The sequence below is a fragment of the Scophthalmus maximus genome, chromosome 10, assembly GCF_022379125.1.
Source record: "Scophthalmus maximus strain ysfricsl-2021 chromosome 10, ASM2237912v1, whole genome shotgun sequence".
Taxonomy (NCBI): domain Eukaryota; kingdom Metazoa; phylum Chordata; class Actinopteri; order Pleuronectiformes; family Scophthalmidae; genus Scophthalmus; species Scophthalmus maximus.
Genome location: NC_061524.1, coordinates 22,542,261 through 22,565,559, shown reverse-complemented (window position 1 = coordinate 22,565,559; position 23,299 = coordinate 22,542,261). Strand labels below are relative to the sequence as shown.

General features: G+C 41.9%; 2 protein-coding genes across 3 annotated transcripts; one reads left to right on the top strand and one right to left on the bottom strand.

Moving 5' to 3' along the window:
• Window positions 1-412: 412 nt before the first annotated feature.
• Window positions 413-8,290, bottom strand: mettl25b (methyltransferase like 25B). Of its 2 annotated transcripts, none has more exons than XM_035608767.2 (8): window positions 7,913-8,290; window positions 6,859-6,977; window positions 6,314-6,530; window positions 6,153-6,215; window positions 5,551-5,688; window positions 2,749-3,578; window positions 1,746-1,930; window positions 413-1,292 (listed from the first exon to the last, which is right to left on the bottom strand). In XM_035608767.2, exons 1-8 carry the CDS (start codon window positions 8,048-8,050, stop codon window positions 1,186-1,188), a joined length of 1,797 nt encoding a protein of 598 aa, XP_035464660.1. In that variant the 5' UTR covers window positions 8,051-8,290; the 3' UTR covers window positions 413-1,185. The 2 variants fall into 2 exon arrangements, with proteins under 2 accessions (XP_035464660.1, XP_035464662.1); XM_035608769.2 differs by having other exon boundaries at window positions 2,749-3,329.
• Window positions 8,291-10,814: 2,524 nt separating this feature from the next.
• isg20l2 (interferon stimulated exonuclease gene 20-like 2) lies at window positions 10,815-23,043 on the top strand. Its single transcript, XM_035608289.2, has 4 exons — window positions 10,815-10,895; window positions 13,417-14,173; window positions 14,497-14,697; window positions 18,802-23,043. The coding sequence occupies exons 2-4, from the start codon at window positions 13,523-13,525 to the stop codon at window positions 18,904-18,906; spliced, it is 957 nt and encodes a 318-aa protein (XP_035464182.1). The 5' UTR covers window positions 10,815-10,895; window positions 13,417-13,522; the 3' UTR covers window positions 18,907-23,043.
• Window positions 23,044-23,299: the final 256 nt, after the last annotated feature.

The following is a 23,299-nucleotide window of genomic DNA, read 5'->3' as shown; positions in this document are numbered from 1 at the left end:
TGGATCTTCCTCAGCAGCTTTGTAGAGGTGAGTGGATCAGAGTAGATTTAGTCTAATACTGCACTTCCGCAGTTTTTGTGGTATTTGCACTTCCAAGTTTTTTCTTATGCTACGTTATACCTTTACTCTTCTACACTCTGCATGTTTACAGGGGCTCTGGAAGTCAGTCAGTTGGGAGTTGGTAGTGCAGAAACAATATCTAATTCTGTAATTTTAAATGCAGAGCAGCAGGTCAACATTCATGATTTTTGCATTCATTTGAATGGCCAACAACCTTTTTCACCAGTTTAAGAACATTTTACTTGACGACAGATGGCAAACTTGACTTAAGGAACAGTAAAGACAACAGTTGAGACATATTGTTACCTCCTCTGAAATCTGTGATCCTTTCAGTTAGTCTATGACATCTACATCTATGTCAGATCTTTATTTGAGTTTCAGACAGGCAATATACAAGCAATATTTAAATTAAATACAATTCAAAAATGTTAGGACTACTATGTGCTGCCCTCAAAATATTTGTCGAGAAAATATAAAATGAATGTACTTTTTAAAATGTATTTTAAAGGGACTGTAGCTGATCAGTAATAAACTAGACAACCTCAGGGAGGCTCAGAGTGAATTGTAGGTCACATGGCCCCTCAAACAAACCTCAGCTTTCTTTTCAATCAAAAAGCAAAGCTTTCATGTTATTATTAGTATAATTCTGTCTGATCTCACACTCTGCAGACTTCCACTCCAGACACTTGGCACTGAAATGTGCACAAGACCGAGCAACCTGAAATCGGCCGTGGACACCCTCATCGAGGTGTTTACGGCCTACTCCTCCAGGGTGGCGATAAGTTCAAGCTGGATCATCTGGAGCTAAAAAAAGACTGATACAAACAGAGCTGAGCCACTATGTGAAGGTAACTGGGCCATTTTCTCGTCAGTCTGTCTCACCGACAGGGAGTGGATTCAAGAATCTCTTCTTTCCCTATTTCCGTATTCCAGGACAGCTGGGGCTCCAGAAGGGTGGCAGAGATCATGGATGATCTGGACAGCAGGGTGAGCTTTCAGGAGTTTGTTACCTTGGTGATTGACTGAGTGTGTTCAGCAGGGTCTACTTTAAAGGCAACACTCCTGTTGTTTACCAGTGTGGCCAAATAAAAGATGGACATCTGCAGGAGAGTGAACAACCTGCTTTTACCGAGGACTTTGTCCTCCCTGTTCACACGGCTTCAGAGCCATCAGCACAAAGTTTCTTGGAGAGAAGTTTGGGTCGAACAGAGCAACCAGCTGACTGTCCACACCTGTGGAGATGTGACACTTTAGTTAGAGCTGAAGGTGAACACAGAGAGATTCAGAATTATGAACAGAGTGCAATGGTGCGTTCGCATTGGATTGCTATTTGTAGCGTGACCGGGTGAAGAAGGAGAGGGCTTGGCAGAGAGTGAGTGAGGAAGTTGGACACTAGTTTTAGCCCCAGTTAGCACAACCGCTTAGCGTGGTTTTCCCATCAGCCTTCCTGTCTGCATTTGTTTTATTCAACAGTTCATGTTTATGTGTGTGTGTGTGTGTGTGTGTGTGTGTTTATGTTCAGGGGACATTTGTCGGAGAAAGTGGAAGGAAGAACAGGCAAATATTTGCGTCATTCGTGAACACAAATGTTCCAGTGACCAAACTCAGTTACTGTGAAAGCACAGCAATTAGAAAAAAAATATTTTTTCTTCTTCTTTTTTTACAATACATATCGTCTGGCTCACCATTCTCCTGCAGGTAGATTATCCTGTCCAGCAGCACCAGCGTCTCCACCACAGGAGCCAGCAGCAGGGCCAGGCTGAAGTACACCACCACCCTGCCCTGCTGCCGCAACATGCTCTCCACCCGCTCTGGGTCCAGGGGTAACTCAGGAGGCAGGCCGACCCGAGCCAGACCCATACGGGCATACCTGGGAGAGAACAGGGATAATTTACCTCAGTGACAAAGAAAAATTAAGCATTAGATAGATTTATTTACACAGCTCTATTATTTTTAGGTTTAAAGGTGACATATTATGTTAAAATCCCCTTTTCAGTGTTTGTGCACATAAATGTGTGTATATGCTGAGCCTGCCAGCCCACAAACTGTGAAAAAAAAACCACCCTGTCTAAACCCTACAGCCTAAGTCTGAACAACTGGTTCAGATTTCTCTCCCACATTGATGTGACAGTTGAACTCTTTTGGGGTGACCCCACCTGCAATCTGAGAATCTCCACTTTTCTGGTGAAGGGCCTTGACATTTCATACATATTTTGAAATCGGTCGACCAATCACAACAGACTGGGCCAGCTGGCCAATCAGAGCAAACTGTGGTTTATCGGGAGGTGGGGGCTAAATGAAATCCAGGCATTTTAGACAGAGGGTGAAAACAGGAGCTGCAGGAATGGGCAGTGTGAGAACACTGATGCCTTTTCTGAACATTAGGAGCATGTTAACCTTTTCAAGTGGTCATCCAAATTAAAAGTGTGACCCTGAATATGAGCATAATATGTCACCTTCAAAATCTTCCAGTACCTCAAAATACTTCCTCCCATTCTTGGGAGACTTTGAAATATTTGAACATTTTTGAGTGGCGAGTATGAATTTAATCTTTTGCTGTAAAGATGGGAGTTAATGCCATGGAAATGAGCTGTCGTGTCATCCATCTTTATGTAGGTCTTTGGCAGCATCACAGAGTGTGGTGAAATTGAATCCATGTAAACACCCACAGGCTGCAGTTTTACTCACTCTGTAAATGGCAATAGGTGGGCTTTCTTTATGGTCTGGATCCCTGCCCTTCGTAGATCCGGTCTCGTATCCCTGATGAAATTCTCCAGCATCGCCCGGTAACAGTGTATCCTCAGCAGCTCACTCTCCTCCCTGAGCCTCCGTATGTAGTCCTCCACGGCGTGACACGCACCCTCCCGTGCCTTATAGGACAGCTGATGTTCCGACAACCCCCGCACCCAGGAGCTCATCGGGTAGCCAAACTCTGAAGGAACTGATTCGTGACCCAGCGTCAGCGGAGTGGGAGGTTCAACCAGTCCTGGAGGGGTGGGGTTTTCTTCAGTTGTGATTTTCATGTAGCAACATGCCACAGAGGTGATGCCACGAACATGCGGGCAGCTGACAAAGTGGCGGAGGAGGGTGGCACTAAGGTCGCCGCAGGCATGAAGACCAGTCAGGACGAAGTCTGGATAGCCTCGCAGGCTGTTTTCTTTTGTGTGATTCCCCTCTTGACAGACAGGCTTGATGCATGGGCAGCAGCTTTCAGCAGATGACTGCTCTTCTGACTCTTTCAGCTGGTGTTGTGATGGCGATTCAAAGTCCTGTGAGCAGGTATCAGAGTGATGAGATGGTGAGGTCTGGGCCTCATGGAAACGCCCCTGGCAATGCTCAGAGCCCCGCAGTCTCTTTTTGCTTGGTACGGGTGGAGTTGGAGGACTTCCGCTGAAACAGTCTTCTGTACTCAGCTGCTTGATAAAAGCCTCCCACGATGATTTGGGGTTTACCCATCCGGCCACATGACGGATGGGTAAACCCCGAACCCCCCCTGCTGGAAATGGAGACAAAAAGTTCTAGGAAGAAGAAGAAAGATGTTTATTACGATGCTTGTTGCTATCTGTAGCAGGGGGCAAATTGAAACTGCTGCATCTCTGTCCGACATCACTGACATTCACGTACGACAGAGACGGGGCAGATATTCTCAGGTTGGATTTACTTCTTGCGTGACTAATGTGTTATTTTGAATAAATTGTAAGACACTCATCTCATCATCTCATCTCATCTTCAACCGCTTATCCGTGGTCGGGTCGCGGGGGCAGCAGCTTCAGTAGGGGGCCCCAAACTTCCCTTTCCCGGGCCACATTAACCAGGTCTGACTGGGGGATCCCGAGGCGTTCCCAGGCCAGTGTGGAGATATAATCTCTCCACCTAGTCCTGGGTCTACCCCGAGGTCTCTTCCCAGCTGGACGTGCCTGGAACACCTCCCAGGGGAGGCGCCCAGGGGGCATCCTTACCAGATGCCCAAACCACCTTAACTGGCTCCTTTCTACGCAAAGGAGCAGCGGCTCTACTCCGAGCTCCTCACGGATGACTGAGCTTCTCACCCTATCTCTAAGGGAGACCCCAGCCACCTTTCTAAGGAAACCCATTTCGGCCGCTTGTACTCGCGATCTCGTTTTTTCGGTCACGACCCAGCCTTCATGACCATAGGTGAGGGTAGGAACAAAGATTGACCGGTAGATCGAGAGCTTTGCCTTCCGGCTCAGCTCCCTTTTTGTCAGAACGGTGCGGCAAAGCGAGTGCAATACCGCCCCCGCTGCTCCAATTCTACGGCCAATCTCACGCTCCATTGTCCCCTCACTCGCAAACAAGACCCCGAGGTACTTAAACTCCTTTACTTGAGGTAAGGGCTCATTCCCTACCCAGAGTAGACAATCCACCGGTTTCCTGCTGAGATCCATGGCCTCAGATTTTGAGGTGCTGATTCTCATCCCAACCGCTCCACACTCGGCTACAAACTGATCCAGTGAGTGCTGAAGATCACAGACCGATGGTGCCATCAGGACCACATCATCTGCAAAAAGCAGTGATGAGATCCCCAGGCCACCGAGCTGCAACCCCACCCCACCACGACTACGCCTCGATATCCTGTCCATGAATATCACAAACAGGATTGGTGACAAAGCGCACCCCTGGCGGAGACCAACCCCCACCGGGAACGAATCCGACTTACTGCCGAGAACCCGGACACAGCTATTGCTTTGAGTATACAGGGATTGGATGGCCCCAAGAAGTGACCCCCTCACCCCATACTCCCTCAGCACCTCCCACAGTATCTCCCGGGGGACCCGGTCATACGCCTTCTCCAAATCCACAAAGCACATGTAGACTGGATGGGCATACTCCCAGGCCCCCTCCAGGATCCTTGCAAGGGTAAAGAGCTGGTCTGTTGTTCCACGTCCAGGACGGAATCCACATTGTTCCTCTTCAATCTGAGGTTCGACTATTGGCCGAACCCTCCTTTCCAGCACCTTGGAGTAGACTTTACCCGGGAGGCTGAGAAGTGTGATACCCCTGTAATTGGCACACACTCTCTGGTCCCCCTTTTTGAACAGGGGAATCACCACCCCGGTCTGCCACTCGTTTGGCACTGTACCCGACCTCCACGCAATGTTGCAGAGACGTGTCAACCAAGACAGCCCCTCCACACCCAAAGCTTTCAACATTTCTGGGCGGATCTCATTAACCCCTGGGGCTTTGCCACTGTGAAGTTGTTTGACTACCACAGTGACCTCCGCCAGGGAAATTGACGATGATCCTCCATCAGCCTCCAGCTCTGCCTCTACCATAGAGGGCGTTGTAAGACACATACAGACATATTCAGATTGTGTTCTTCAATCACAGTTAATGGCTTATAGGCCAAATACTTGAGACATAAAGATGTAGCTCATGCTCAGTTTCCTCACCATGACTTCATAAAAACAACCCGGCTAAAAAAGAGGAGTCATGTTGTTTGGGAAACAACACCAAAATTAATACACCAACCTTTTTCTGCTTTTCCTTCTCTAGCGCCCACAGCAACTGTCTGTCAAACTTGGATGCCATGGCGAGTAGCGTGGGATCTGCCTCTATGGCAGTCACAGACAGTCCGAGCCCAAAGGACAGGAAACGAGTCAGGTGACCCTGTTCGGAGCAGAGTGGTGGACAAGTCGCACTGCTTAATGTGTGATAATTGACCGCTCCACAGCGGAGTCTGCGCATGCAGTCGAGTTAAGGCGTCACTCGATTCTTATTAAAGCGGATATATTAATCTGCTGCACTGTTGTGTTGAAATGCTGTTGACAGTTTAATTATAAGCACATCTGAAAATGTTAAAATGGGAAAAAAAGATTCATGGATCTGCCCCATTGTCTGGATTCACTTTCAGCTGTGGATTTATCCGCTACTGAAAATAGCCCACGACAAATCCACTATTTCCTCATGCTTGAACAGCTGTTTTAGGAAATTATGGAGCCTTTTTTTTCCAAAATCTGATCTGTTTCATCTATTAAAGGTTTAAGTTTTGTTGACAGTTAGAAAAAACAGTGTTCCCATATGTCTCTGGAGTATCTGAAACGAAAGATCAAAGTTCTGGCTAGTTAAAATACCTGTCCAGAGCCGACATCCACCACTCTGTTGCAGTCAGTCTGGTCACACAGTTTTTTTACTAGCTGGGGATTCAATAAAAAAAAAAGGAAACAAATTTAATCACAATTAGAGAAAAAAGTTAAAGTTTAACTGAAAAAGCTGCCAATAGGCAATGGTGTACCCTGCCCAGCTTGAGGATCTCATGCTGTTTCTTGGGTTTCACGTGCTTCCTGAAGATGTGGCCCAGCAGCGAGCTCTGACTCTGGTTCTCCTGGAACTCCTTGGGTTTGACCGAGCCGGCTACCCGGCCTCGCTCCCGCCTGCACCCTCTGGAAAACGCCAGAGCATGAGCGGTGGCACGGAAAGCTAACAGGGACAGGGGCCACACGGTAGGATACCTGTAATGACAAAAGGCTGACATTATTCTATCATCTGAAAATACAAATTGTTTTAAGTACCAGAACATATTTAGACTGTGAGAGATCATGTCTACCTTATTATCATACTCGTAAACTTCAAGGCTCTTCATGTTTTTGAGGGGAGTCTAGAATAAAGACTTTACTGATGAGAGGGTGAGCAGAAATTAATTGAACTACTCCTGTAATGTATTAATCTGTGGACGTTCTGTGCCTCCATTTCTTATGTCCTGCTCACATTTCCTTGCATTACTTTGGGTTGAGGACAAAAGAGTGACGGACAAATGGCCTGATTGTAATCCAACATTACCTCCTGTCTCCATGCGCAGCATCCAGTAAGAGGTCTGCAATCTGTGGATACGAGAGGTCCTGCAGAACCGGCTGCCAGGTGCTGGGTAATGTGTGCCAGAGATCCTCAGTGAAGAACTCCTGTAATGGAACAACACAGTTACCAGAAAATCTTGGGCACTCCTTAGGGCAAAAATGTGATGCTGGGTGGGTCCCTGTTTACTCCAAGTTCCCATCAAGTACAGTGAACACAATTCAGGGTTTTCCCTGGTCGGACCCAATCCCAGCTGACATTGGGCAAGACTCAAGAGTAGAGCTGCCACAATTTATCGATTAATCGATTAGTAATTTCAGCCAAATATTTTGATAATCGATTAATCGGTTCAAGTAGTTTTTATGGGGGGCAAAAAGTCAAAATTCTCTGATTTCAGCTTCTAAAATGTGCATATATTCTGGTCTCTTTGCTCCTCTGTGACATTAAGATGAATATCTTTCGTGTGTGGACAAAAAAAAACATCATCTCAGGGTTTTGAGAAAAACGATCAACATTTTCTACCGTTTTAAGACATTTTTTTGACCAAACAACTAATCGATTAATCAAGAAAATAATCGACAGATTAATTGATAATGAAAATAATCATTAATTGCAGCCCTACTCAAGAGAGACAAACTCTGGTTACAAAGTTCTCACAATCAAATAAGTGATCAAGCGGATGCTCTGTTGTCAAGTTTATCTTAAAATTGTTACACAGATATTAGCGTTTATGTCAATATCTCCTTAATTCAAAAAAGACATGTGTGAGCACTGTTCTTTTTGTTATGTCACACCTGTGTTGTAAATGCCTCCAAACTAATAGGATAAACTTTATAACACAGACTCTGAGTTTTCTCTCTTCTGGCAAATGTCCTGTTTGGTCTAAAGAACAATAGTGGGGGAAAAACTAATAGAATCAAATGTAATCAATTGGATCATTATATCAGCAAATTATCATATTCATAAATCTCAATTAGGCTCTTTAAAATCTTTATTTAACAGACATGCAGTCGACAGAAACGGGTGAGTTACTGATACGCACAATGATGTAGGAATCGGAGAAGTGTCTGTACTGAGACAGAACGGTGGTGAGTTTCCTTGCCAGCTCTCTCTGCTCTTCTGATGACAGACTCGTTGTGAACATCTCCGCATCTTGTGCCGCAAGCAGCTCAACTGACATGGGTAAATGGGACGAGCTAACGCTGCTTTATAGAACGACGTTGTTCCCCCAGGTGAGACGAAGTGCTGCGAAAGCGCCTCAACAATTACCGACTCGCCCTCAAAGCCGAGCTCTTTGTGTCGTAAACCCGGTGTTTTGTTTTAATTTTAATTCAGAAATGATTCGTTGCGCTTAGCATTTAGCCACCGCAGCTGACTTCCACATGCAGAATGTTGAGGCGTTCAGGTGCACCCCGTAAATTCTTCTTCTTCCGGTTTTTTTTGGCGGTTGGCAAACAACAAATGGGTGAATTACCCCCACCAACTGGTATGGAGTGTAGGTCAGCGTCGCTATTATTTACTATTATACAATAAAACTAATCAACGAAAACAAACAATACTTAATAATAAACAAACACAACAAATAACAACAACAAAAACACTATATCTTCTCAATTACATTTGTTTGTGTAAGATACTGAAATATGACTTGATTACACTCATTTGTGTTCTTTTGTAGTATATCTACTAAATTAATCTGTACTTTTTACTTTCTAAGCCCGTAAATTCTGCTTCCGCACGCTGAACTTCAGTTGCTACATCACCGGCTCCGGAAATGAAGCCAATCTGGAAGTGCTTGAATGACCAGCAGGGGCGACTCCACTGGTTGTTACTCTAGAAGTCTATGAGAAAATTACTCGACTTCTCACTTGATTTATTACGTCAGTAAACATTTTCCTGAGTTTTTTTTTAAATACTGAAACAAAGATACAACTTAACATGTTGCAACAAAACTGTTGGCCACCTATACATTTACGTTATACTGATAAAAATAGATCATCAGATTATACAGCAACAGATCACTGATGATCCTGTGAGGTCACATACACAATCCATTTGTCTTGGTACTGCAAGTATTTATCAATCCGTACATTCAACGAAAAAGTAATACTCTCCATATTTTGAACATCAGTTACAATATCTATCCAGTCTTTCTTGGGGAGTTTATGGTTCAAGTCTCTAGTTTCAAGTTTTCTCCAATACAGCATGATGTTCATTTTGTACATTATGGTCCATTTACAGTCAAATAGACAATAAAGCACCGTACACATTGGGGTGTGGATGTGTTTGACAGCTTGTACTGTTGGTTGCAGGTGTAGGTGGGCGCGCAGTGGAGTTCTCAGTCAGACCCACACCCTGCTCCTACGTATGGGGCCTGTACTACGAATCAAGTTCCACATAACCAGGATATGTTTTTGTTATCTGGTTTGACTGAACTATGAAGCTGGATATCAACTGTTTCAGTCAACCCTGGGTTTTCCTATCCAGTTATGAATGTGTTCATGTGGAAGAGGCTGAGTCGTTAATTACAAGCAACATCAACAGGACAATAAATTTGTGTTTTATATGATACGAAAAGAAAGGCTGATACGTGGAGGTGAATTTGCAATGTAATGTAAAAGTGACTTTCTAAGTGAAATGAAAGTAATATGATCAAACAACTAAAACAGTGAAGAACCAATTGAAATATTTTTTTAAATATAAAGTCAGCCTAAAAATATTTATGAAATATGTGATTATTCATAGGAAATTAATCAAGTTTACTACTGAGAGAATATTTGAGTTTTTTTTCTGATGATCATCAAACTATGATGACGACAAGCTGAAGTGTCAGACTGTTTCTGTGAAGTAAAGGAGAGAAGTTTATATGTGATGTCATCAATCACACTGAACTGTTCATTGATCATCATGAGAAATATTGATCAGTGTGTCGATTATTGTTCTAATAAAAGAGATAGTATTACGTTTTGCGTATTTTGTATTACTTTGGATGGTCATAGTCTCTTTGAGTTGTTCCGAGCTGCAGTGAAAGAATAAAAAAGTAAAACACTGTCAGAAATTCTGTCAGGAAACAAATCATCTTTATTGATTTCAAATTAAGCTTTAATATTATTGAGTCAATGTATTTATTTAGTGATAATCCCACCACCCTTTGTTTTATTAGAAACAGTTTTAAAACCAGAGTAGACACATGAATATTCTGAATATTCTGTATATCATTATTTTAAGAGCAAAGGAACAACTCATCCCATAATCCATTGCAAATGCATGTCCAATGACTTCAATCCAACAGTTCAGCACTATTTTTCTTGAATTCAGGAATTTCGCATGTGTAGTAAGAGTTTCCATGGTAACAGCAATCTCCGACAATCAAAGATGTCGCCATCACACTTTAGGATTGTGGGTCGTGTAGTATATCTCAATGAATTCATGAATAAAACATGTTTTTCTTAAAACAAGGTTGATTTCATACAGACTTTTAGCTTATACATGTGTATATACCATATTTCACAACCTCGTAGCTTGTGGTAAGTCTATCTTGGATGGTTATGACATTATGGATAATCAAAATGTCAATGGAGAATATGAATGGGATTTTCACTTGAAACTGTTGCGATCTATAGGTGCAGTGTACAGTCCCGAATAGACTGCACACCCCACTCCTCCAAATATGGTTACCTCTGGTTTAAAAAGACAAACAAGATGCCGCTGGCCAAAATGCCAAACTCAAAATTGCAGTTCACGAACCAAAGGGTGACGTCACTGTGGGTTGCCACTTGGTCGTGAAAAGACCAATTTTAAAGTAAAGAAAACACAACGTTTCTCAGTTATCGGTGATTAAAAACTGGGTAAAACTTTTCGATTATGAAAATTGAACATAATTTCCTGCGTTGGACTCCCCCGAATCCGACACACTTGACTGATAACTTTTTAACCCACTGTCTTGCGTTGTCCGTGAAGGCAGCGTGACACGGATGTGAACGGGTTGTTTTGAGGAGGCGTGTGTTCGACGCGGCGCTCAGCAGGTCTGATTTTACTCCTTATAAAGTTGTTTTTCGCTGATTTCCTAGTTGGGTGCGTGAAGGTGTTAACCTGCAGGTGTCCACAAAGGCACTGAGCCGAGTTTTCCGTTAACGGACGGTCACATCCAGCCGCTGAAAAGAAGCGGACTAGCATGTGCGGCGAGCTAACTGTAGCTAGCGCCAGTCAGCTAACGTCGAGACCCGGAAGTGCAAATCAGACCCGGCAGTCTAATGCGGAATTAATTGTGTATTTCTCTTGTATGCACATTTTCTTTTGTAAGTGTCTAATCTCTCGAAGTGTGTAACACGAATCCAATGTGAATGTGTTGTCGTTTCAGGTCACATGGATTATAACATCACATTTATACACAATTGTACAGGATTGTGAGTTTAGCGTTTCATTATACCGCATCATCAGAGAAGAAAGCGAAAGTTTTCGAGAAAAAATATCTCTAAAAGTGAAAATGGATAAAAATGTGCAGATGCGTTCAAGGGCTCCGCTGTAAATTTTTGCTTGTTGCTCATGGGTTATGAATCGATCAGTCCATTAATTGATTAATCAGCAAACGTAATGGGCGGCTGGGGCTCGTCACGTTAAATATTGCTACCGCAATGACTTATGGGGCGTCTATTTCTCCTTTCCTTTCGCATAGGAAAGTCCAGTGTACCATGTACTCAAGGAGATAGGAAAGGAAGCATTGAAGCACCTTTCCTATGCATTTAGAGAATCCGAACAGCTCTTATCATTAGAGCCGGACCGATGCCAATCAATATCAGGGAGTGCAAGATTCCCGATGTAGATACATCTGGAATATATATATGTGTGTGTGTGTGTGTGTGTGTGTGTGTATGATTCTAAGATGTCCTTATCAAACCTTTATCACAGAAATGTAATTGAGGCTTGATATTTTACTTTAACCACTTAAAAAACAAAGAGAAATGACAAATACAACCAAATAAATAGAACTTGAATTAAGAAAATACATTTATTTTACCCAAAATGTATACATAAATGCACATTTTAAGGCTCGTATCAGTTGGCCCATAATATCGGTCAGGCTTTAAACATATCATCGGCCAACCGATATATCGGTCGGGCTCTACTTATGATGGCTGCTGATGAAATACTTCTGGGTCATTTCAAGATTTAGGGAAACTTCCTACGCAAATTTGACAATTAGACTGCACCCTCAGACATCCACCAACCAGAAGGTTGGCAACTCGATCACAGCTTCCTCCCAGTCCGCATGCCGATGTGTATTTTGAGTGGTCAATAAGACTAGAAAAGTGCTATATAAATACAGTCCATTTGCCATTAAAGAAAAAAAATCTGCAACCAAATGCTGACAGTTTATTAATCATTTCAACCCTTTATGGTGCTTTTATTTCTACATAGCGCAGCTTTTAAATGCTGGAATTTGATACTTCACATTTCATTTTACAAAATAAACTTTTGGTTTTGGACGAATCAAGACATTTAAAGACTAGGCCTGTTGCGAAAATTAAATTATCGACTTATCGTACGATACATGAAAATGAACTCAATCATTTCTATTGACCTCGATAATCGCCATTGTGTTTGTTGACAGGTAGGCACGCTTCTTCAACCCTCTCTCTGTGTTGCAGGCGCAACTCACAACACTGTCAGATAACATTTTCCTCTAAGTTAATTTTTCTTTTTATATTGTCAACGCTGCTTCAGAATTGTATTAAATGTCGCAATTACACGACTCTGCAACGACTTATTTTGACACGACAAGACACAATGACAGATTGCTGTAGAATCTGTGGGCGACACGCCCCCGAGGAGAGGCAGGGAGAGAGACAGTGAGGACGAAGTAGTAGTGTCTTTACCGGGTCCCCGTGAGATAAAGTTGAATTTCGGTTCTGCTTATCGGTTATCTGTAAGGGCGTGACCCCCTGCCAGTATGTTTTTATTCATCTGCTAGGACAAAAGAGCTGGCGCTTAGCATGCATGCTAACGTCCAACCAACGTAGTGAAAGTCTGGTTGCACAAACATCACGACAATGATGTGGAGCAATGCACAGTGTGTGATGTCCTGTGGGAGTGTGACTGTCAGTCTGATCACCAGCACAAGCACCACCAGTAAAGATCTTTAATATGCAGTACTTTAGTTCACATTTAGACCCTGTTGCTACTTTTTGCTGCTCTAAAAAAACTGGCAGCAACACAAATCGTGTAGAAGAGTGCATCGGTTCACACACACAACAACCATTAGGCCTTTAATAAAAGCTCACCTCAAAAAATGACAATAATATAATTTATTGCAATAATTCTGGCCTAATATATTGTCTGACAAAAAGTAGTAATCGTGCCAGGCCTATTAAAGACGTCACCTTGAAGTATATGTTCTAATATTTCATACTGAAAATGATTATACAATTAATCAAAATTCAGATTAACAGCAGTTAATCCCCATTGAACATATGCGAGTTGCAGCTTTACAGTCAAGTCCCACAAATTAAGACCGGGTTTGATGTTCTGTATGTGTTTGTCTTGCAGGATGATTCATTAACCCTGATTTCAGCTGATATAAAGTACAAAGGACAATACCTGCTGAAGAGTTGACAACGAGCAGCTCTACATGATTGGTTTGTGTTAAAAAGCCATGTCGAACACTGCGAGCAACATGTGCCTTTCTGGTGAAGCCGCACTGAGGAGAATGGGAAACCGAAAGTGGAAAAACAAGCGGTTTTATAAAAACAATCAACACATGGAGCGAAAGGGATTTCAGGAAGGTACACAGCCCAGGAGACCGTTCAGTCAGGACCAGACTTTATGCCACAATGGAGCGTGCACAGAGCCTCCGCAGCCTGCCTACGCACAAAGCAAAAGTTTGCCCCACCCAAGTAGTGCTTTGCACTGTAGCTCCAGGTCTTCGGCAGCCACACTCAACCAGCATTCCTGGACTCCAACTGTGAACAGCGAAGGAGGCCACAATAAGCCAAAGGAACCTGTGAGCCCAAAATCATCAGCCGCCAACCCTGGCCCATCAGGATCAAGCTGCCATAAACCCGCTGCCACATCCGAAACAATCCCCACCAAGTACCTCGCTATGGACTGTGAGATGGTGGGTGCTGGACCAAAAGGGCACATCAGCCAGCTCGCACGCTGCAGTTTAGTGTCCTTTGACGGAGACATTGTTTATGATAAATTTATCAACCCTCCCATGCCCGTTACTGATTATCGCACCCGATGGAGCGGCATCCGGAAAAGGGATCTTGTCATGGCCACGCCGTACTCAGAGGCCCGGAAGGAGGTGAGAAACCCCATTTTCACACACTTACATGAATTGAACATGCAACATGTTGCTGTTGTCAGCTTTTGTTTACACTGTTGTCCAGCCACTGTGGGGATGAGTTTGTGAAACTATATCTGGGCACTTCTCCGGTGGTGATTGTTAATTCAAGCTGCACAGGTTGATTTTTTGATCTTTAAAAGATCAGAAAACAAGGCAATCAAAGATTGCAGACTTCACCCCATTCACATAACATGGGGTATGGCATTTGCAGAAAATTGCATAATTTATCATAAAATATGGCAGCTTAAATATAATATATAAACTGTTTACTCTGTTGACAGATACTGAGGATGCTGATGGGGAAGGTGGTGATTGGCCATGCTGTGCACAATGACTTCAAGGTCCTCGGTTACTCTCACCCCGCTGCCTTGACCAGAGACACGTCGCGGATCCCTCTGCTCAACCTGAAGGCTGGCTTTGCTGAGCACGAGTGTGCATCACTGAAGAGACTCACCAAAGCCATTTTTAACCGCGACATCCAGGTATATGTCTGTCCTATAGAGCTGGTGTCTTGAAAGGGCAGTAAGTGATTTTGGGGAAACTTGTCTCTCTTTGTTGTTGTTGAAGATTTTACATCACTGGCTGGGCCTCAGACCCGCAGCCTCGGGTATGGGAGACCAACGCGCTAACCACAAGGCCGAAACCCCTGACCTGTAGCATCTGACGCCAGCATGTATCTTACGGTGTTGGGGAGTGATGTTTACAAACTGTACACAGTGTTGTGTGGTGACCATTTTTTTGTATTCAATTTACGGAGCTTTTTTTGGCGCAGACACAGAACCGACAGCTAGCGGACCATGAGGAAATATTAACAGTAAAAAAAAAAGTCTATTAGATTAAAATCACTTACTGCCCCTTTAATATGCATTTAAATTGACTGTACTACGAAGCGAGGTTGACCTACTGCGTTTTAAAGCGGGTTTTACCAAGAACCTCGCGGTTGACAAACCCTGGTTGCCTGACTTGAGTCAAATGGTACTACGAAGGTGGTTATGATGACAGTTTGTTAAGTCGGTGTTAACTTATCCTGAGTAAGTGGGTGTGAAAGAGCGCATGGTAAAAGGAGGAGTGTTCGGCAGGGCGTGTTCAGCAGCGCGAGTTCTTGCAGCATATTTCTCAGAGGACGAGCGCACAGTGATTCTGAGGTGATAGTTTAAATTAACTTGTGGCAGCAGCAGAGCCAGGGAGGCTTGTTGTCAACACATTGCCAACTAAATTAACAGTAAAAAAATCTGTCATATTCACTTTAGAATCTCTTAATTAATAGCTAATATAATTGAGATGTAAGGAAACATGGGCAACAATATGTGAAAACAATTAGGATATGTGAATTAAAGTCTACACTTCAGCCTGTTACTCTTCCTTAGACTGTACGAATATGATGCTGGTGTGTTAAGTATTTACTTTATATCTCACACAAATATTCAAACTCTATTGGTTTAACTGAGCTAAACAAATGGAAAACATCTATTTTCAGCCGTTAGAAATGACTTATATAAATCTCTAATGCGCCTGTGTGAAGCTGCTTTGATCAAATCTTCATTCTAGGGATACACCGATCCACCTTTATACCTGGGAATTTTGGTATCTAGCGATACCGAGTACCGATCCAATAAAAGTGTTAAATTAATAAACTGTATGCCCCACTGTGTGGAATAGACTGGGGTAATTCCTTTGCACAAAGCAGCATCTGGTCTGTCTTAAGTATTACTGCATTGGTGAAACTAAATGTAACAAATCCACACAAATATAAATTTACTGAATCATTTATTAAATAATGCTTCAACTGCAACTTGAACAAATATTCTAAAGATAAATCCAATTTCTTTGTAAACATTTTGTGCAAATCCAATATAAAATATAGCTTCTGAAGCTGAGAATTAACAATTCCAACATGTAGCAGGTTAAACTGAGAAATATAAAAGCTAAATATAAAGTCAAGTAAACAAGTAAAACATTCAGAATAAACAGGCACCTAAATTCTAAGTGAGCCTCTCATAGAATTGAAGTGAATAGAACCGGTTCAATGGATCGGGCCGATTGTCACCGATACCCGATATATCTATTTTGTCTATATCAGGGCCGATATCCGATACTAATATCGGATCGGTGCATCCCTACTTCTTTCAGCATCTGTGTTGCTCTTTGCACACTTGGATCAAAACAGGAAAGAAGGAAGAACAAAAAGGAATCAAATCACTGCTTGACTTTTTGGGCTCCTGAACTGGTTCATATTGATGCTGTAATTTGTATTTTGTTGATCAATGTGTAATGATTGGTTGAGAGTATATATTCATTTGACCACAAGTTGCTGTTTTCGAGGGAAATATTTTCTTTTGCTGCACGTGTTGAAAGTTTTGTCAGTCATGTTGGACAGTGTGCTTCTTGTTTCAGCCTGTGTGTGAACTAAATGTGATGTGGACTAAAATGTTTAAGCACCCAAGATAATCTATATTAGTTCTCATCATTAGATCTGAGTGCAGATGTGATATGTAGTCTACATTTATAAAAGCCTTTTGATGTGTTAAATCAGCTGAACTGGAGGAGAACCCCTCCTGCAACATTGTCACATGCAGATCAGTTGGTCAGAGCAAATAATTAACGAAGGCCCATGATCGACGAGGAAATTGAGGGTCAATCGGTTTTCACCCTGGTGGTACTATGGTAAAAAGAAGTATGTAGTTCAGCTCTTATGTACAGTTCAGGGGAAAACTATTGAGTTTCCATTTTACCATAACGAAATCCACTACCTATATTTCTTTGTCCTGAATATTAAAATACATTGAATATAACAAAGTTATCATGTCAATTTAAAATGGATATGATCAAATGTATGAACATTGATGCTGTGAAATAATTTCCGATTCACGTAACCCCCATCATGTTCTCCTGTAGGAGCTTTAATGGGGATATGTGTGCAATAGCATAATAGTTAGTAGCATAAAACATTCTCGGGAATCCAATAAAAATACATTGTCAATGTAGGCCTGATACTATGCATAATAAAAATAGACTGGACCTTTTTTTTAAATTATTTTGCAAATCCTGGTCGCATAAAAAGTCTCTGAACGTTTACTGTAAATTTTCAGCGAACAGGACTAACGCATCCAGCCAGCGAACTGATCGTACAGTATTATTGATCACATGATCAGTATCATTGATGGAAAACATAAATGTTTCCGGTGGATAAATAGCACAGGACACAGTGGTGAGTGGCATTAGACACCTCTGGACAAAGATGATGAATATATCTTTAATAAAGAACATCATCATCAGGGTCCCGGTGGATTCTGAAGGTCTCTAAACTTTACAGGTAAACATCGAATTAACCTTGAACAAAAAACGATTGGAGCAGTTTTAAGTTCCAGGGTGAATTACCATGGCAACATGCCTCGGGTTAAACCACCTTTCATAGTATAGGTTAAGTGGAAAGTCACCCCCGATGTAACAAACTTACCCAGATTAGCCATTCATTTAATATTAGTCCGCAGGTTAATATTAAGATTAATGCAACAGCAGCACAAGGTTTCGAAATGAACATGACCTTGTTCAGAGCAATGTAATGAATCCATTATAATCAGTAGAGCTCATCCCTCTGCCAACAGCCCCCCTTATGGAACCAATCTAAATTCACAAGATCCAGATTTCTATTAGCATTAACACCAAATCTGTCACACACATAGATCATCATCCACAAAATATCCCATTTTTCATTCCCTGAGAAACCTGATCTTTGTTTTTGTTTTTAAAGTGGATATTATACAAAAATCACTTTTTCCATGTTTGTGCACGTAAATGTGGGTATCTGGTGCCTGCTGGCCCACAACTAAGAAAAAAGTCCCGCTCATTTTTTTGTGAGCTGGCTAAACCCTACAGCCTGGCTCTGAACCACTGGTTCAGATTTCTCTCCCACTCTGATCTCCACTTCTCTGGTGAATGGGCGAGACATTTCCTACACATTTTGAAATTGGTTGACCAATCACAACAGACTGGGCCAGCTGGCCAATCAGAGCAGACTGGGGTTTATCAGGAGGCGGGGCTAAAAGGAATCCAGGCGTTTTAGACAGAGGGTGAAATCAGGAACTGCAGGAATGGGCAGTATGAGAACACTGATGCCTATTCGGAACATTTGATAATAAATGCATAAAGCATGTCTGGTGGCTAGTCTGACACGCCCCCAACAAAAGCGAGAGCTAAGGCCGACAATTCCTAAATGCGCTGGAAGCTGTTGACGAATCCCAACAGAGTGGGCCAGCTGGCCAATTAGAGCAGACTTGGCTTAAAGAGACAGGAGCTAAAACCAAGTGTTTCAGACAGAAGAAAGGACTGTCAGGGGAATCTGATGTATTTACTGAACATTAGAAGATGTAAACCTTTTTAAGTAATTCAAATTAATATTATGAACAACAGGACAACCATACCAAATGTTAGTTTAGCTTTCCAGGAAAAGAACCTGAGGGCTCAAGGTAAATTAATACTTTTGTATAAAGCAAAATCTTGTCAAAAGTCATTGGTGGGTGGCAACATCCTGTAGAGTTGTGGGTCATGATTTAAGTTGCTGAACTCGTCCTCTCTTGTGTCCTCAGACTGGGAAGAAGGGTCACTCGTCTGTGGAGGACGCTCGAGCCACCATGGAGCTTTACAAAGTGGTGGCGGAGGAGTGGGAGAGGACGCTCGCCTCCAAATTGTAGGGAAGGTTACACCAGGTCTGCGGAGAAGGAATGGACATGAAACTGAGTTTAAATGTACAGTATGGTAAGGCAGGTATGTGATCTGAACAGACTGACTCACTGCAGGTTTATACGCTCTGCCCCCTTCAAGTGTCCTGTTGACATGTGAATGCAGAAGCCAGGAAAAATGAGCCTGCTCGGTCAGAGAACTGGATAAGAAGAACATGGACAACTGTTGAGTCATACACTTTGGAGTGACCTCCAGTTTCAACGGACAGATTCTTTCTCAGGATTCCTAGTGTTTAAATGGTGCATCTGCCACTAGGGGGCAGTCATATATTCATTCCAGCAACAAAAGTACATCATTGAAACGGAATCCGATAGCAAACACCCAAAGACAGATTGACAAATCAGAGAAGCAGTTCAGTTTTTTAACACAGTCATGCTCTTCATCTTCTTACCATTCCAGCCCTGATGAAAAATCCCTTTCAAGTCGATCCAAACTGCTACTAATGGAGATTTTTATGGTTTTTAATTGTCTTTAAGTGAAAATGCAAGACAATACTGGTGCATTATTCAGCGTTGATCAGCCAGTGATATTCTTGAGGGCCTAAGCCAGGATTTTAGAAAACACTTGAGGTCATGAGTCCTGCATGAAGGATTAATTCATAGTTTTTTGAATAACCAGTAGTTTCCAGATGCACATTATAAAGTGACTAAATGTCAATGTAATTGTTTGCTTTTTTAAATACACGCATGGACATACATAAAGCATGCGTCATTTAACGAGGCTGTTAGGGATGTATACTACATATAAAACATAATTTTACTAGAATGTCACTCAGTTGAGCTCAGACCTCCACCAAGGCCCAACAGTCCTCTTGTTAAACCATATTTTCTGCAAAATTCAGGGTTTTGAAATTTCATTTGAAAATGTAACAAAAACGTTCTCTCTCACAATGTAAAAAAAAAAAAAGTCATAAAAAACATCCCTGGCTCCGCCCCTTTGTCCACACCAAAATGTAAAAGATTCTTTCTTGGTCCATATTCCATCCTTCCACCAAGTTTACTGGAAATCTGCTCATGAGTTTTTAATCCTGCTGACAAACAAACAAATCAATGGACAGGAGTGAAAACACGACCTCTTGGCAGAGGTATTATGCCCACAAACACCACAGGATCTAGAACAAAGCAGCAGGAGGTTCACAATTCAAAATCAGAATTGGTGTAGTCACAGATCACTATCCTGGCTAATTATTTCCATGCTGATTTCCACCTAAATTGTAAAGATGGAGAAGGTTTTAAATCCCCTTAAAATGACGAGGACGTGACCTCAGCGGTAGCTACGGCCCTAATGACTGTCTTTTATAAAAACTCATACTCATCACAGTGATTTCCTCTGGTTTAACTGAGCCCTCTCCTACGGTCACAGCCAATCTGCAGTTTTTTTTGGAATATCTAAGTGCTTACATTGGGAGACGCCACTTTCCTATGCAACGTTCAGTCGTTCGCTGCATGTTCAGCTCGGTGCTTTAGTTTTAATGTCAATAAACAATCACCGCTTTCATTGTGAGGTGTTACAATACCTGCAGTGAAGAATATCACTCACACAGGACCTTACACTGTGAGTTTGACTTGAGAGGAAATTTGATCTAATGCTCAAATTAACACAACAGGAAGCATTTTATTATTTTTCAAACTTCCATTACGTACACTTTGGCCTTTCACAACAAACTTCCTTTTTTGGACGATATAATGTTTATTGTGATAAACAATTTTTTTGCTGCTGAATCGTGTGAGTTTGCAGTTAAGGCCTATTGGTTGTTGTTGCTCTTCTACATTATTTGTGTTGCTGCTGAGAGAAAACCTATCTAAACCAGTGAGTCTCAATCTAAGGGTGTCTGAACTCCGCAGGGTCACACGATAACTTTGGTTGTGAAGAAAAAAATACTACAATATATATTTTAAAAAGAAAAATTTTATACTAGGAATTACTGCATCATTCACTAGCGGTGGCACCAGCAACCCAACCCCTTCGCCGAGAAAAGGGAACATCGGGGCCAAAAGAAAAAAATCATTATAAACAAGGCATTATTATGGAGATGTCCCGATCAAATGTTTTTACCCCCGATCCGAGTCATTTAATATTCAGTATATGCCGATATCGAGTCCCGATCTGACACTTGTATGTTCCCATATAATACAGTTGCACAGTTCACACTTCAAGTACATAAAAGTTTTTAAAAAAATCAATCCAATGTATAAGCTTGGCAATTATATTGCTCTGCAATGCATTAAGAAAGTGAAGTTCAGCCCTGCACGCGTGGAGAAGAAATGCTTCCTCGCAAGTCTGTTTTACGCTTGTGTTTCAGGTCTAGTGTGTGAAGTTCTGTGTGAAACAAAGGATCAGGCCTAGGTTTGTGCTGAAAAAAGCAGAACCCGACACACAAAAAAGAGAAATAAATATAACGTTGATTTCCAGAACAAATAAAGCAGAAAACTTTTGCCCATGGTCTTAAATGAAAACAACCTTCAAGTCATGCTAATCAAATAAAATCTTAAAATAAAATTTAATTAAAGTGCAATATGAGGCATGAATCAGTCAGGAGGGAGAGATGTTCACCGTCTTGCTGCGAGAACAACACCCTCACTTTCCCCAACAATGATGCAAAAGACACACCAAGACTTCTTCTTTAAAAAATGTTATTAGGTCAAGACAGACTGCAACCGGCACATTAACATCTACAGCTAGTCTCTCCCTCGCTGGGTGGAGCCATGCTCACATCACACGCGCTCTCTCTCACTCTCACACACACAGCTCCATTCCCGACAGGAGTATTTACAGCCATTGCTTTTCAACCATCCCAGTGGATGCGGGTGGCTTCTGTAGGTCTTCCGTTCCAGTAGCCATGATGACTATGATCCGTGTTGATATTAATATGCCTCGTTCACGTGAACACACAATTTCCTTCAACATCTCTTGATCATTACATTTTTACTGCAGTTCTCTGCGTCGACATTAGGGAATTATTACGCTACTTTAAAAAGTAACCCTTTTAAAAAGTAAAACTATTTTACGCATTATGGTTAAACTTTGCAATTAATGTAGCTGGGGATTCGTACTGTGATCCGTTACACCACTATCCGTAATGATCTAAAATGGCATGTTGGAAAATCGGTTCTCTCTCAGCAGCAGGGGGCTGATTGTTATGGAGGCCTAAAGTGGCCTAAAGTTCAAGCATATAGTAACACCACACTTTGTTAGCTGCGCCTCTGACACGGAGCAGACGAGAGGATAGAAGCAGCGACTGGCTGGAATTTTGTTGACATTCATTCTTATGTCAACATAACGTAATTATCATTACAGGCCTACATACTGTACGCTTGTTTTATCTTCTTGTTTGTCATTTAGGCTACATCCACATTACTGCATTTTAGTTTTTACAACTAATTGCTGCTCCAGCTCGTTGTCGGCCCAGGAAAAGAAACCCCTCGTCTTACTTTTCAATGTCGTTGTTTCTCATTTGTATTTTCTGTAACCAAGCAACTCTGCAGTAGGCGATTGCAGAGTAGTCAATCTGCCTCCTATTTACATTGGCACAAACATGCCCAGTGTACGTGACATGACATAACTTTCCAGGTGTTCTAGTATAGACGAGGATTAAAACTGATGCAGAGCGAAAATGCTCGCCTGAGTTGTTTTTGCTTTAAAACATTGTTTTAAAATGAAAACTCTAGTAGAATGGATGTAGCCTTAGACAATAGACGATACAACTGTTAGTTGTCTCAGTTAATTGTACTGAAAGGTGCGACCAATATTTTGTCCATCTAATTTATATCAGTGAGGGCAACTGTACCTTTCAGTATGATGCAATATAGTTCACCAGCACCATGAACTACAGACCCTGTGCCTTATCAGCACCTCACGTGAAGGTAGCATTCATTGTAGGACTGTTGTATTAGACTGAATTAATTTTTCCTCCTTGGTTATCCCTTTTTAAAAAAAAAACGTGTGTATAACTGTGTTGATATAACATTAGATGTATGTCAAAAAAAACTTCTGAGATTTTGGTTTAAACATTTGTTTTATTTTTTGTTTTAAAAGATGACTTGTTTGGTCTTCTCATCCACATAAAAATGACTTTTGGATCCTGTAAATCTTGTTGTGTGCAAGTTTTTCCAGAGAAAACCAGTCAACCGATTTATTGACTGTCCAATAAAAGTGAGCCTTTTCACATACATGTGATATTCAGCAATTATATTTGCAGATATTTTACAGAACAAAGCCATTTATGTTTACATTCTTCATTTAAGTGTTTACCTACTTCATTGAAGATCTATATATTGAGCTGTACGATGGTAATTTACTCTCGATCTTAAAATTTCTCTGAGCAGTTTTGTTCGTGGTTAACTC